The sequence below is a fragment of the Neophocaena asiaeorientalis genome, unplaced genomic scaffold (genome assembly GCF_003031525.2).
Source record: "Neophocaena asiaeorientalis asiaeorientalis breed wild unplaced genomic scaffold, Neophocaena_asiaeorientalis_V1.1 scaffold85, whole genome shotgun sequence".
In the NCBI taxonomy this organism is placed as follows: Eukaryota; Metazoa; Chordata; class Mammalia; order Artiodactyla; family Phocoenidae; genus Neophocaena; species Neophocaena asiaeorientalis.
In genome coordinates this window covers 4,879,758-4,894,197 of record NW_020174301.1, presented here as the reverse complement: position 1 = coordinate 4,894,197, position 14,440 = coordinate 4,879,758, and the positions used below count along the sequence as shown (strand labels likewise).

General features: G+C 54.6%; 1 protein-coding gene across 13 annotated transcripts in view; it reads left to right on the top strand.

The window, feature by feature from the left end:
• Positions 1-14,440, top strand: part of AFAP1L2 (actin filament associated protein 1 like 2) — a 98,924-nt gene that overhangs the window by 82,252 nt on the left and 2,232 nt on the right. For 6 of the 13 annotated variants that reach the window (XM_024755930.1, XM_024755936.1, XM_024755941.1 and 3 more), the window contains exons 7-17: positions 654-833; positions 1,523-1,612; positions 3,087-3,171; positions 3,661-3,765; positions 6,300-6,511; positions 8,429-8,574; positions 9,430-9,541; positions 11,760-11,999; positions 12,084-12,258; positions 12,554-12,709; positions 14,128-14,342. In XM_024755930.1, the coding sequence (XP_024611698.1) occupies positions 654-833; positions 1,523-1,612; positions 3,087-3,171; positions 3,661-3,765; positions 6,300-6,511; positions 8,429-8,574; positions 9,430-9,541; positions 11,760-11,999; positions 12,084-12,258; positions 12,554-12,709; positions 14,128-14,342 (1,716 nt within the window). Of the gene's footprint in view, positions 1-653; positions 834-1,522; positions 1,613-3,086; positions 3,172-3,660; positions 3,766-6,299; positions 6,512-8,428; positions 8,575-9,429; positions 9,542-11,759; positions 12,259-12,553; positions 12,710-14,127; positions 14,343-14,440 lie in introns of all 13 variants that reach the window. The other 7 variants (XM_024755932.1, XM_024755939.1, XM_024755942.1 and 4 more) reach the window with 4 other exon arrangements.

The window sequence follows — 14,440 nt, the reverse complement described above, 5'->3', positions numbered from 1 at the left end:
TTTTATGTCCCAGTGTGAAGTTCCACGGAGTCATCATAAACACCCCTTCTTCGCTGGTTACAACCCGCCCTGCTGCGTGCAGGTGTTTTTCAGGTAGTCCTGTTAAGCAGCCCTGTAAAGAACCTCCATTTTACAAGTGAGAAACAGAGGGGTAATGCGTTTTCTCTGGTAGGGAGGAGAGTCGCTTCCTTTCTCTGCTAACACATCGTCTCCTAACGAATCGGATGATAAACTTGGCCTTCATCCCCTTTGGACCCCTTAGTGGGGAAGCCGAGCAAGGAACAGAAGCAGAGAGACAGAGAACTGGGAAAAGTGCCTTCCACCCTGGAAAGGTGGGAGTTGCCTGCAGAGGACACATTTTAGGAGCCGGTGTGGTCTGCAGTGGGATTAGAGCAGCTTGGATGAGCAGGGCTGGGGCCTCTCTGGCACGCGGGAGGAAGAGGCTTGAGGGAGACAGAGACAGCTGCCTGGTCACTCTGACGCCGAGAGCACGCGTTGCCAGTGTTGGAGGTGACAGCTCTGTGCTTGCACAGGGGTGTCCGGCCTTAGGGTTTGTCGTGCAGAGCCCACCCCTCAGCGGGTCCTGCCCTGCCCGGCGGCCCCCTCCTCTGCAGAACCTGGCCAAGCAGCGTCTCGCCTCTCCCCTCTTCCAGTGTTACAAGTCCTCCAAGGACCACAGTCCTCAGCTGGACGTGAACCTGCTGGGCAGCACTGTGGTGCACAAGGAGAAGCAAGTGCGGAAGAAGGAGCACAAGCTGAAGATCACACCCGTGGGCGCCGACGTGATCGTGCTGGGCCTGCAGAGCAAGGACCAAGCTGAGCAGTGGCTCAGGGTGAGGGAGGCGCCAGGCTGCGGGGGAGGTGGGCCTGCTCCGCTCTGGGGCTCCCCAGCCTTTTCAAAGGGATGGCTGTGGTCGGGGGTGAAGTGTCTATGATCCTTCAAGTTCGCAGGGCTTCCCGCGTCGTCGGTGGTAGCGATCCACCTTAGGGAAATGGGTCGTGGGGCTATGTCTGCGATCTCAGACACCTGGACTCGGGCTCTAGCTGAAATCCACTTGCCTTCTGGTCTCCAGTGAGGCATCGCCAGCCAGTTCAAAGGCTCCTTCCCGGGGAGCTGGGGTGGACTCTGACAGGCATGTCTGGGAGCCTGGCCTGGACCAAGGCAGCGTCCAGGCCTGAGTCCCAGGCGGCATGCAGACCCTCCACAGTGAGCCCCACAGCCCCCAAGAGCCAGAGAGCCATCTGGCAAACGTGGGTGTTTACGCCCGCAGTGAACAGCCACCTCTGCCCAGGATGGGGTGAGAGGAGCTGAGGGCTGGCTGCCCTCACCCTGTTTGGGCTTTGCTGCCAACCCTGCCCCCTGCCTCCCTGGCATGCCACCAAACACCTGGGGGCCTGCAGGAGACAGGCCTCGGGAACACGCCCCCTCCCCGGCTGGGTCCCGAGGCCACACGTGGCTAGGGGGGCTCTGGCTTTGGTCTGGCCGTGACTGCAGGCCTGAAGGGTCTTCCTCTTCCTTCAGGTCATCCAGGAGGTGAGTGGCCTGCCTTCTGAAGGAGCTTGGGAGGGAAGCCAGTACACCCCAGATGCCCAGCGCCCGAGTTGTCCGAAAGTAAGCCTCTACCCTGCCTGAAAGAGTTCAATTCCATTTTTGTCTCTATAAAATTCAAGGTGTTAAGATGGGGAGCTTTGCTCTTGCACGTCAGCCCAGTTGATAAACGTATAGTGCTTGGCTAAGGGCAGTAGCTTCAGCTTGGCAGGGAAACTGATGAGAATGGTAGAAGCCTACAATATTTTCTTGCTTGGGGGAAGGTTTATTGGAACAAAAGTCACTTTGCCTCCGTTCTTGGGCAGGGAGATTTTCCGAGGCTCTTCCTTCCCATTTAGGCAACCGTCTGGGTGTTGGACCCCAACCAAAGGGCCCTACTGCTGATTTGCATGGAGCTGTGGGAGCCCTGCTTTAGGGTCAAAGTTGAGAAAGTTGGGCTGGGTGCTGGCCGAGGGGAGGGCTGTCACTGCGGGGTCACATTCCATGTCCCCAGGTGGGTGCCCGGAACCCTGCTGTGCACAGAGGGTCCCTGTGGCTCATCTTGGGGTCCCCACCCCCGGCAGGGAGGAAGGCAGAGGGTGGGCAGAGGCCCTGAGCAGGGAGGAGGCTCTCTGCTCCTTTGGAAGGCACGGGCCACCCCCATGGAGGAAAACCCACAGCCTTCTAGGGTGACGGAAGAGGGGCTGATGTTTTCATTCTTACTCATTCCTTGGTCATTGACAAGAAAACCAAAGCCAGAGTAAACCTGGAGATTCCTTCACATTGGGGTGAGAAACAAGGCCTCTCCCTAAAGACCCAGCACACAAGATTCCCTGGCCAGGTACTGCAGTCCTTGGTCCTCAGCGAAGGCCTTGTTGGTTGGGAGTCGCTGGGCTTGTTTTCCAGGGGTTCTGGAGTCAGTGGTTCTAGAAGAAGCCTGATGGGAATCTTCTGAGTGTCCACTCTAGGGACTGTCTCTAGTCCCCCAACAGCCCTGAGAATGCAGACAGGGGTGTTATCCCTATTTTATACACATGCAGGGTGGGGCTCAGAGAGGCCCTGCCGCACTAGAGAATGCTCCAGGTGGGATTCGAATCGTGGTCTGACCCTGTGAGGACAAGCCAGCTCTTCTGCAAAGCCTGCCGCGTTGGTAGTACAGTCAACTCTCAAAAGACGTCCTGGTATGGGTGGGTCCCAGCTTCAGTTGCGACGCTGACTCCCGTGCACCCTGGGGCTGGCTACCTGCCCTGCCCACTGGCTACGGAGCCGCTGTCACACCAAGTGGAGTAGTCATCTTGAGAACTCACTATCAAGGATATGCGGTGGCCTGAAGAAGGAAACAATGCTCTGGGATGGGGTGGGGAACCTCACAAGGGAAGGCAAAGGCAGGTCCTTTAGGGAGCCCCAGGGAGGCCTGGCCATGCCCCACCAGTGACTTGGACTCCACGGTGACCCCTAGCCTACACCCAAGAGTCATCTATTATTTTCCCTTAAATTGTGGTCTCCCAGGTAACCATTCCCAGACAAGATCACCCACTTGTCTCTTTCTCTTCCACAGCCAGATGTAACTGAGAAGTACCTGTCAGCCTCGGAGTATGGAAGCTCCATAGATGGCCACCCTGAGGTCCCAGAGACCAAAGATGGTACAAACGCTCTGGCTCTCAGCCTAGGGTTGGGAGGGGTGGTATCCCGGGCTCTGAGGCTCGGCTGTCTGGCTCAACCCTACCGAGTTTTAACAGCTCATTCCAGCATGCCTCCAGTTTCTAAACTGCTTAGAAGTATATAGCTGATAGATCCCGGAAAAAAGGAGAGAGGACCAAACTGAAGTTACGTTTCATGAATTGCTGGGGGTAGAATATTCTTTCATCTCTTGTTTGCTAACCCTAGTTCAGATCTCTCTGAGCCAATTCAGTCTGTAAAGATTCTCCAGTGCTGACATGTTCTGTAAGAGAGGGTGGTGTGCCTCTAGAGACACCTGACCGGCCTGTGGATCCGAGTTTGGGGCACAGACCTGTGCGCGCACAGGGAGGGGCAGACAGGACAAGGACAGGTCTGCTAATTTTTCCGTCATCCACGAGGGCACATCGGTAGGCTGTGTGCAAGGCTGAAGGTTTTTCCTCTCATCTTGACAGTCAAGAAGAAATGTTCTGCTGGCCTCAAACTGAGCAACCTAATGAACCTGGGCAGGAAGAAATCTACCTCGCTGGAGCCTCCGGAAAGGTCCCTCGAGACATCCAGTAAGCTTCAATAGCCGCCTCCTGGGCCAGAGGGCGGGCCCCCCGCTGGGCCACAGCCCGTCTCCGTCTCCGGGAAGGCGGCTCAGACGGCCAGGGCAGGGACTTGGGGTTTTGCTCTAGCAGCTCTTGAGCGGGTGAGCCCACAGTCCACGGTTTCTGCTGATCTTCGCTGCAGGCAGCCCTGTATAAAGCCTCACCAGACCCTCTTGCTGCAGTGTGCGGAAGTGAAGGGTAGTTGATGGCCGTCCTCCTAACAGTCTTTAAAGTTGTATGTTCATTCGATCAATGTGTATGGAGCACGGGAGGCACGGTGTTAGGGAAAGGGGCCCAAGCAGGCGGAGGACACAGTCCTGAGAGCTTACAGCTCAACAGAGATGATGGTCTCATACCCATCACCACACACTGTGCCGTCTCAGTAGCTACAAGGACTCGGGGACAGAAAGAACCTTTCTTACTCTGTAGACAGAGATGGATGGCTTCCTGGACCTGAGCTGCCAAGGCTGGGCGGGAGCTAAACGGGCTGGGATGGCCCCCGCGGGCAGGAGCAAAGACTCTGAGGGGGCACTCGTAAGACCCGTTAAGGGGATGACAAAAGCCCGTGTCGCTGGTACAGAGGGAATGTGTGGGTGCTGGGAGGCCCTCCAGGTCATCTCTGCTGCCCTTACTCGGCCTTGAGGAAACTGATGACAGGAAAGACAGACAGAGAGAGAGAGACCTTTCCCAGAAAACATCCTGGCTTCCAACTCAAAGCTCATTGCTATACTTACGCCCTGGAGCCTGAAGGCCACTACTCTCCATCTTTGGGCCTTTTACTCCTCCTCATGGAACCCGTGTACCAGCCCTGGGCTCTCTTCCTGAGTCCCAGTTCGGCTCTTGTGGGCTGGAGCGACAGGAAGGCAGCAGACAGGGCCCTGCCTTTGGAGTCTCCTGGCTCTGTGGCCAGGTTGCCGGGTGACGGCCCAGCTCTGCCAGCCCCTGTGGCCTCAGAGGGCACGGTGTTGGGCCTGGGAGCCTGGTCCCAGTGAGTCGCTTTGCGCGATGTGGCTGGGTTCTTGCTGGCCGTTACTCAGCAGGGAAGCACGCTCCTGTCCCCTGTGGCTGGGGAAGGGCCAGAGAGAACATGGCTACTCTCCTTCCCAGGACTCGGTGCCTGAGCTCCCTGCCTCTCTTTGGTCCAGAGAATCGTGATGGGCGAGTGGGGCGCCTGCCTGAATGAGCCAGAGTTCCTAGGTCCTGGGCTCACATTCTTCTACTTTGCTACTGTGATGTGATGGTCTCGTGGCCCTGAGAAATTCACGATCCCCACTGACTGTCCAGCACTGGACTGGGTGTGAAGGTGGCCGTGTACTTTGACCCTGTTGCATGGGCCTAGTTCTTCCCGACTAAGGTTCAGAGCAGCTGCCGGTCCCTTAGGATGGAGAAGGCATCCGCTTTGTAAGCCAGTGCCCGTGGGAAGGTGAGCAGCACAGAGAGATGTCGACCCACGGTGTGTGGGGCAGGCAGAGGGGCCTGAGACTGGATGTTTACTGATCTTTCCAGCCCCAGGGACAAGGCTGTGCTTGGCACATGGTGTCAGCTCCATAAATATTCACCTAAGTTGGGAGGAAGCTGAACCCAACACATGCAACCATTTAAAAACAAGAAAGCCCTATGTGATGGATGCACCTCAGCACTGGCAGCCCCTGTGTGCCGGTAGAGAAAGAAGGGCTGCCTGGTGGAGAGGCCAAGGGGCACAGAACCAGGCGCTGGAGACGAACGTGGCAAGTTCCTGCCCTTGACAAGCTCTGTGTCCCGTTGGGAGGCTGACATGGAAGTGGAGAATGTCGCTGTTCCAGGACTCAAGTGTTCTGAAGGCCGACCGTGCAGGGAGGGCAGGACCCAGGAGGGCCAGCCACCTCTGGGAGGACGTGGAGGAGCTGGCCGAGGGGGGAGGGGCCTTTGCAGGCTGAGACCCAGCGACTGGGGACGGCAAGGTGTCAGGGGAGCTGAGGGAACTACGGCTGTGGAGGTGAGGGGGTCGCATCTGCGGCCAGGACACCCAGGCTGGGGTGAGCTTCCTGCAGGTGGCCTGGGCTGGCAGGGGCGGGGGAAGGGAGACAAGGAGGCCGGGGTGGGGGTGCCTGCCTCGGTCCTGCACACACACACACACACACACACACACGCAGACACACACACGCAGACACACATGCGCACACACACGCGCACAAACGTGCACGCAGACACACACGCGCACAAACGTGCATGCACGCACACACACGCACACACACACGCTCTCTGCCTGGTCCAGGCCAAGGCACGACTCACTTCCCTCCGGACAGGCCTCTCTCAAAACCCAGTAGCACGGCGCTGCCCACCTTCAAAGGATCTAGCAGCTAACACAAAGGAGAATTCACAGCCTCTACGAGGCAAGAAAGTCTCTTGGGCAAAGCATGGCAAGCCTTGGAGCTGAGCTCTGGAGGAGCCTCTCCGGGGGTCCGGGGGCAAGGGCGGCCCTCAGCCACCCACCCGCCCTGAAGCCGCGTCCCACTCTGCAGGTTACCTGAACGTTCTGGTGAACAGCCAGTGGAAGTCGCGCTGGTGCTCCGTCAGGGACAGTCACCTGTACTTCTACCAGGACCGGAACCGCAGTAAGGCGGCCCAGCAGCCCCTCAGCCTGGTGGGCTGTGAGGTGGTGCCAGACCCGAGCCCCGACCACCTCTACTCCTTCCGCATCCTCCACGATGGCGAGGAGCTGGCCAAGCTCGAGGTACCGCTGGCCCTCTGGCTGGGTGGGAGTGGGGAGGCACGGCCAGGGCAGAGGTCGTGGTCACGGCTGTTTGCCGCAGGTCCTGAGGACCGCAGTCCTACAATGGGAGAGTCAACTTAGCCACCCTTTATTTTTACTTCCTTTGCCTGAGATTGTTTGCATTTTAAAAAAATTTCCATTCCCTTTCTGACCTCAGGGTGGTTGTGTTATAGGAATGGGACAATGAGCTATTTCCTGCACTTAGGGCAGGAGGAGTATTTATAACTCCCTGAGCTACTGGAAAAACTTTCTGGGGACTCAAAGCGGGTTTGTGATTTCGTTTGTGTATCACCAGATGGGGGCCAGTACATAAAAATGCTGACTGTTAGGGCTTATCTGGCGGGGTGGGGGGAATAATAAGGTTTGTGACACAATTACATTATTCCCACCCCCCGTCCTCTGTTCGATGTTACATTTACAAAAAATAAGAGGTGACCTAATGCCTCGCAATGAGCCGGGCAGGCCTGAGCCAGAGGGCCTTACAGGCACTTAAGCACACAGCCCAGTTCACCCTTGTTCATCTAGTCCTGTATCCAGGGGTCTTCATCCAGATTTTGCTCCAATACTGCCCTCTGGTGGCTAAAAGATCCACATCCCAACTGCTTCCCAGGGACAAGCTTGTATTCATTCCTGCATCCATCCATCCCTTTGACAGATACCTATTCAGCACAGTGATAGGGTGAACAAGACAGACTCCCTGCCGTGGAACTTACATGCTAGTACGAGAGTGAGATATTATTCAGTGGTTGTCCAACTGATTACTCAGTAATCACTCAGCAGTGGGGCAGGCGCCATGAATAGGTAGGAAAGTTTGCGTGCTGGGCGGATGGGGGCTGGTGTAGGGAAAGCCTGTGGGACAAGGTGGGGAGGGACGGGGGGGCTGATCCTAAGAGCAGTGGGAGACCCTGAAGGGTTTCAAGGGAGGGTGGCGTGTTCAGGTTTGGATTCCAAGATTCTTCCTCCAGCTGCTGGGTGGGGGACAGAGGAGAGGGGGACAGGAAGGGATAAAATGAGACCCGTTAGGAAGCTGTTACCATCGCCCAGTGCAGGGATGGTGGTAGCAGGAACTAGAAGCAGCCCGTGAAAAGCTGTATTGAGAAATCCACTCGAAAATGAGTGGGGAAAGGAAACCAGCTAAACGTCAAACTGCACTTTTAGCTGCCCCTCTGATAGCGAGAAAAGAGCAGTAAGGGGGCAGAGCGGTGCGGTGTAATGCCAGCATGGTGACTGTTCTTCCTCATGAAAGTAAACCTGTAGTATTTATAGAATTCCCAGTTCTTTCTCATTATAAAGCCCAGAAACCCTGTTGGCATTTTAATAGAAATACTGTGTAATACATATTTGATTAGAATGCATTGTCCCCTGGAGAAAATCAGGCACCAACTTCACCGGAATTTAGCTCACGATTTGTCAGAGCCAGCTGACCTGGTGTAACGTGTATGAGACATCCTGACTCTTGAAACCATAAACAAAAATAGATTTGAATTTTGTTATTTCTTAGGGATCCAGGTAGTCTTGTATAAATGGACTAGGGTTGTAAACTGAAATGTGATCATTCATAAAATAGAGGTGTCGACCTAAAATACATACATTTTAACAGTCCTCTCCCGGTCCATTAGCCTCCCAGAAATACATGTTTATAAACATCACGTGATACTTGGGACAAATGTCCACAGCATCATTGAGGTGGCACCAGGGTGTCAGTAGTAGCAGGAAATATCATTTGGGGGTCCCTGGGGGATGGGATATGCTAGTGAGAATGAAGAGCATGACCCCAGTGCTCCCAGAGGCCTTGCCCGGGGTGGGCATCAGGGCAGGGGTGGGGACACCAGGCAGCACACTCCAGCCTTGCTCATGTCCCTCTCGGCCTCCTCCCAGGCCAAGTCTTCCGAGGAAATGGGCCACTGGCTAGGCCTCCTGCTTTCTGAGTCGGGCTCCAAGACAGACCCAGAAGAATTCACTTACGACTACGTGGATGCCGACAGGGTTTCCTGTATCGTAAGTGCCGCCAAAACCTCTCTGCTGTGAGTATTAAGGGGCCTCCTGCTTTGCACCCTCCCACTCCCAGCTATGCTTCTAGACCGAGGCCCAGGCTGGCCTCTGGTGGTCAGTCGAGCAGGGTGGCAGCTGGGAACTCAGGGTGGTCCCTGTTCTACTCAGCAGCAGGCAGGCCAGGGCCAGGGAGCAGCCCTGCAGGAGGCCCAGCAAAGAGCTGAGCCAGGCCTCTGGCCCGGGGGCAGCCACAGCATCCCTGGCTCTCATGAGACGCTATCCAGCTCCTGAAGGCAGAGTTGGCGCCTTTCCTGGCCTTCTGCTTTCCTTTCTGTGGAGGTAGCACTTTCCCATGGCTCCATCGCTGGGTCCCAGCACATCCTGGAATAAGCAGGGCAGGGGTAGTACTTCTGCTTCCTAGATGAGCAAACTGGGACTCGGGGAGAAGTGGTCCTGGGTTGGGGGGTAGAAGTAGCATGGGTAGAGGCCGGCTGAGCCAAAATGGGGAAGGCATCTGGCCTGTGCTGGCCAAGTGTATTGTGAAGATGAAGCGAGAAAGGGTTTTGCTGCTGTTGGAAGGAGATCCTGAAAAGGAGAAATCAGGGCGAGAAGATGGCAAAAGGATTCCAAGAGGAGGGGTACGGGGCGAGGGAAGTTCATTTTTCGGGAAGAGAAATTTGGAACCAGGAGTTCTAGTAAGAAGGCCCTGGGGAGAGAGGGAGGAGATACCCCTAAATAAATGAATTTGCTTTAAAATGAGGTCAGAGCTAGTCCCCAGGCCGCCTGCACTGCCCACAGATTTCTCTGCCCCTCTCATTGTTATGACTCCTTTGAGACTGGTGGCTTTTAGCACCCTGTCCTGAACCCTCTTTTGCCGTGTCTCCCAGACTGATGCAGAGAAAGTTCTCAGAGCCGAACACTTACATTGACGGCCTGCCCAGCCAGCATCACCAGGAGCTGCTGTATGATGACGTGGAGGTGTCAGAGCTGACGGCTGTGGTAAGGGCGCCGGCTGGGCTGCAGCCTGGGGCTGCCCATCCTCTTCCTGCCAAGCCTCAACGCCAGAGATCGTTAGATGGTCCCTAAGAGGAATGGACTCCAGGTCACCCTCAGGGCCATCAGTGCAGAAACTGAGGCGCAACGAGGTCATATTTTGTATAGTGGGGCAGTGCCATCTGCCTGGCTTGGGGACTTGTCAAGATAAAACAGCTGGTTAACCACCCTGGTCAGTGCCAGGGGTGTGGGGTGTGGCGGTGGGAATGGGGAGCAGCAACACCATTAGCCTTTTTAAAAAACTGAAGTAGAGCTGATTTGCAATATTATATTAGTCTCAGGTTTACAGCACAGTGAGTCAGTATTTTTATAGATTATATGCCATTAAAAGTTATTTCAGGGGCTTCCCTGGTGGCGCAGTGGTTGAGAGTCCGCCTGCCGATGCAGGGGACACAGGTTCGTGCCCCGGTCCGGGAAGATCCCACATGCTGTGGAGCGGCTGGGCCCGTGAGCCATGGCGGCTGAGCCTGCGCGTCCGGAGCCTGTGCTCCACAACGGGAGAGGCCAAAACAGTGAGAGGCCTGCGTACTGCAAAACAAAAACAAAAACAAAAAAATACAAAATAATGGCTGTAATTCCCTGTACTGTACAATCTATCCTTGTTGCTTATCAACATAGCAGTTTGTATCTCTTTTATACATAGCAGTTTGTATCTCTTAATCCCATACCCCTATCTTGCCCTTCCTGCCTACCCTCTCCCCACTGGTAACCACTAGTTTGTTCTCCATATCTGTGAATCTGTTTGTTTTGCTATATTCATTTGTTTGTATTATTTTTTAGATTCCACATACAAGTGGCATCATACAGTATTTGTCTTTCTCTGACTTATTTCACTAAGCGTAATATTCTCTAGGTTCATCCATATTGCGGCAAATGGCAGAATTCCATCCTTTTTTATGGTTGAGTAATATTCCGTGTGTGTGTGTGTGTACACACACACACATATATAATACATACATACACCTTCTTTATCCATTCATCTGTTGGACACTAGGGTTGCTTCCATATCTTGGCTGCTGTAAATAGTGTTGCTATGAACACTGAGGTGTGTACAGCCTTCCAAATAAGTGCTTTTGCTTTTTCTGGATATATACCAAGGAGTGGAATTGCTGGATCAGATGGTAGTTCTATTTTACTGTTTTGAGGAACCTCTGTACTGTTTTCCATAGTGGCCGCACCAGTTTCCATTCCCACCAACAGTGCACAAGTCTTCCCTTTTCTCCACATCCTTGCCAACATGTTATTTATAGGCTTTTGAAGACAGCCATTCTGACAGGTGTGAGGGGGTATCCTGTGGTGGTTTTGATTCGCATTTCTCTAATAATTAGTGATATTGAGCATCTTTTCACGTGCCTGTGGGCCATATGTATGTCTTCTTCGGAAAAATGTCTGTTCAGGACTTCTGCCCGTTTTTTGATTTTTTTTTTTATATTGAGTTGTATGAGCTATTTATATATTTTGGATATTAACCCCTTGTCGGTCAGATCACATGCAAATATTTTCTCCCATTCCATAGGCTGTCTTTTCATTTCATCAGTGGTTTCCTTTGCTGTGCAAGAGCTTTTAAGTTTAATTAGATCTCATTTGTTTACTTTTCCTTTTATTTCTTTTGCCTTAGGAGACAGATCCAAAAAAATATTGCTATGCTTCATGTCAAAGAGTGTTCTGCCTATGTTCTCTTCTAGGAGTTTTATGGTTTCAGGTCTCACACTGAGGTCTTTAATCCATCTGGAGATTATTTTTGTATGTGGTATGAGGAAATGTTCTATCTCATTCTTTTAACGTGTAGCTGTCTAGACACCATTAGCCTTTGAGGCTCACAGCGGAGGGGGAATAATCCCCCTGACAGCAGGTTTGCTTCACTGGGCATGGGCCTCTGTGGGTTATCTCATTTAATCCCAACCACCTGATAGGGAGGTACTACTAGTCTCTTCTCTCCAGATGAGGAAGTGAGGTCGGGAAGGTGAAGTACGGTCTCCCGGGTCCCCCAGCTCTTGAACGGCAGACCCAGGCCTTCTCACTCCAGCTCAGCAGGAAGCTCCCTGGGAAGGAGGCCCTGCGAACTCCGGCACAAGGAAGGGGACAGGAGACCCGCGGCAGGGCCCCCTTCAGAGCCCAGGGAGCCGAGGCAGTGGAGAAAGCCCCCTGTCTCTTCCCTATGCAGGGGGAGGCCCCTGAGGAAGCTGCTTCTGCGACAGATGCTCCGAGTGAGCCTGACCCCGACCGCGTATACCTGGACCTCACGCCCGTCAAGTCCTCCCTGCACGGCACCGGTGGTGCACAGGCCCGGGCCCCCTCGCCCACGCTGCCCCAGCCGGACCCTCCGGCCGAGGCCCTCCCTGCAGACCTGAACCCCACCCCCGATGAGCCCCTCACGGTGTCTCCAGAGAACCCCGAGTTGCAGGTACAGGGGGTCCCCCAGCAGGTGAGCTGGCCTCACCTTCTGGGATGTCTCGGCCAGCTGGGTCCTGTTTGCTTTCTCCCAAAGCAGATGCAGCAGGAGAGTCAGGAACCTGAGGAGCCTTCCGTGGGAATCACGGCAGTCAAAATCCAGACTGAACAGCAGAAGATCTCCTTCCCACCGAGCTGCCCTGACACTGTGCCCGTCGCCCCAGCCGGGGCCAGCCCACCTGTGAAAGACAGGTTGAAGGCAACCAATGCAGGTGCCTGTGCTAGATTAAGAGTTGAAGGTTTTGGAAAGGGCTTGGAGAAGTTAGCCCAATTCCCTCCCTTTCAGATGAGGAAACAGAGGCTCAGAGAGGTGAAGGACTTGCCCAACGTCACACAGCAAAGAAAGGGTGGGCCCCATTTCCTTTTCTGTCCGTGCTAGGCTGGCCTGGCATCCAGCTGTAATCTACTGCCAAAGCCCTGGGTTCCGTCTGAGCCTGTAGAGTGGGGTGGGACAGCCCTCAGGGGCCAGCCTGGCTGACCCGGGGGTTCCCCTCTCTGGGTCTGTAGAGATCAAACTTGGCAAGAACAGGACAGAAGCCGAGGTGAAGCGGTACACAGAGGAGAAGGAGAGGCTTGAGAAGAAGAAGGAAGAAATCCGGGGGCACCTGGCTCAGCTCCGGAGGGAGAAACGCGAGTTGAAGGAGACCCTGTTGAAATGTACAGGTAAGGGCCCCCCCTCAGCAGAGAGGGCCCGTGGAGGGGCCTGGGCTTTCCGGGGGAAGAATCCGGATCTGCACCCGGGCTGCAGCCCCGTCAGCCTTTGGCACAGGTGGATGCTCCCTGCAAAGTCCTCCCCCTCCAGCCTGTCTGAAGGGCCACTGTCCTGCACCAGGACGTAGCTGGAAAAGCTGGTTAAAGGAGGAAATTCTCTAAAAATTGTGTTTAGACCTGAAGTGTTTGATTCTCACTTCAAACAAATGAATATTTTTTGGCCCATCTTCTAAAGCAGTGCCAAGGTCTTTTCCTGCCATCTGGGCTGGCTGACGGGAGCCCCGGGTCATGGTTTCCACAGTAACCACATCTCTAATGCCTCATCTGGTCATTTCTTTACAAGCACCTTGAGTTTGTGTTCATTTTAAAGAAATCTGAATCCTTGTAGATTATTTTCCAAGTCATCTTCATATGATTCTTCAGCCGTTTCCCAGCACCTTGTCTCTCCCAAGACCTTTCAGCAGCATTTGACTTCGTTTTCAGAGTAGTAACTCTGGGCTCATTTAATATTTAAACTGCAAACTCACACTAACAGGTTTGGGCTCTCTGGGGAGCTTATAACATGATTGGTGGTGGAAGGTCATGGGGGCACAAAGTGACCCACTGGTTTTTTTGCTTTTTTAATATTACATCTTTAGCGAGAGAGAATTCACAGACCATACGGTAACCCACTTACAGGTGGTTTTCAGTACATCCACAGAGCTGTGCAGCCGTCACCACAGTCGATTTCAGAACACTTTCATCACTCCTCCTCATTAGCAGGCGCCCTTGCTTAGGATTCTATATTGAACACGTCCATCCTTTCCTCTAGCGCAGCGAGCTCCTGGGGTTGACTCTTCATAAGTCGTCATTTCTTGGTGCTGTAGGACCAACCTGAGAACTCCAGGGTGAAGAGGGAAGCATAAAACAGGGCTGAGAAGGTGCCAGGGCTGAGGACCACTGCTCCACTAGGCCCAGGGAAGCAGCACACGTGCCAGAAGGATGGAGGGAACCGTGTGGGGCAGGCTGCAATGGCCCAGCCATCCTCCAAGGGTCATTAATAAAGCTCCTCTGTCCCTTTGGGGTCGCTGTCACAATAGCAGGTATCGAAACAACTGAGAGTCTCTCTACCAGAAGGGACTTAGGACTCAGGTTCAGGCCCTCTTGTGAAGACAGAGCTCTTCTTCTGGGGCCTCCCCAGCCTTTGTGGAGTGCGGACACAGGACCTGGGCTGGGAGGCCGCCCATCACCCAGAGGCCCGTCCCAGCCCTGAGTGTTGGAGCCAGACCTGTGGTCCGGGGCCACTTGGGGTCCTGTTCCAGCAGAGCGTGTGCGAATCCTGCCCTCCCCCTGGTGGGGCTTCTGGCTGAAGGGCTGTTTGTTCCCTGCAGCCGACTGGCTTCTCTCTGCAGACAAGGGGGCGGCGGCCAGCCTGGAGGAGAAGCTGAAGGAGATTGACGAGGAGTGCAGGGTGGAGGAGCGCAGGCGCGTGGACCTGGAGCTCAGCATCGTGGAGGTGAAGGACAGCCTGAAGAAGGCTGAGGCCGGGCCCGTGACGCTGGGCACGACTGTAGACACCACCCACCTGGAGAACGTGAGCCCCCGGGTGAGTTCGGGAGCCGCGTTCCTCTGAGCTGCTTGCAGGGCCTCCTGGACTGGGCTTGGGGACTGGGTCACCCTCCCCGCCCTGAACTCAGCCCTCCC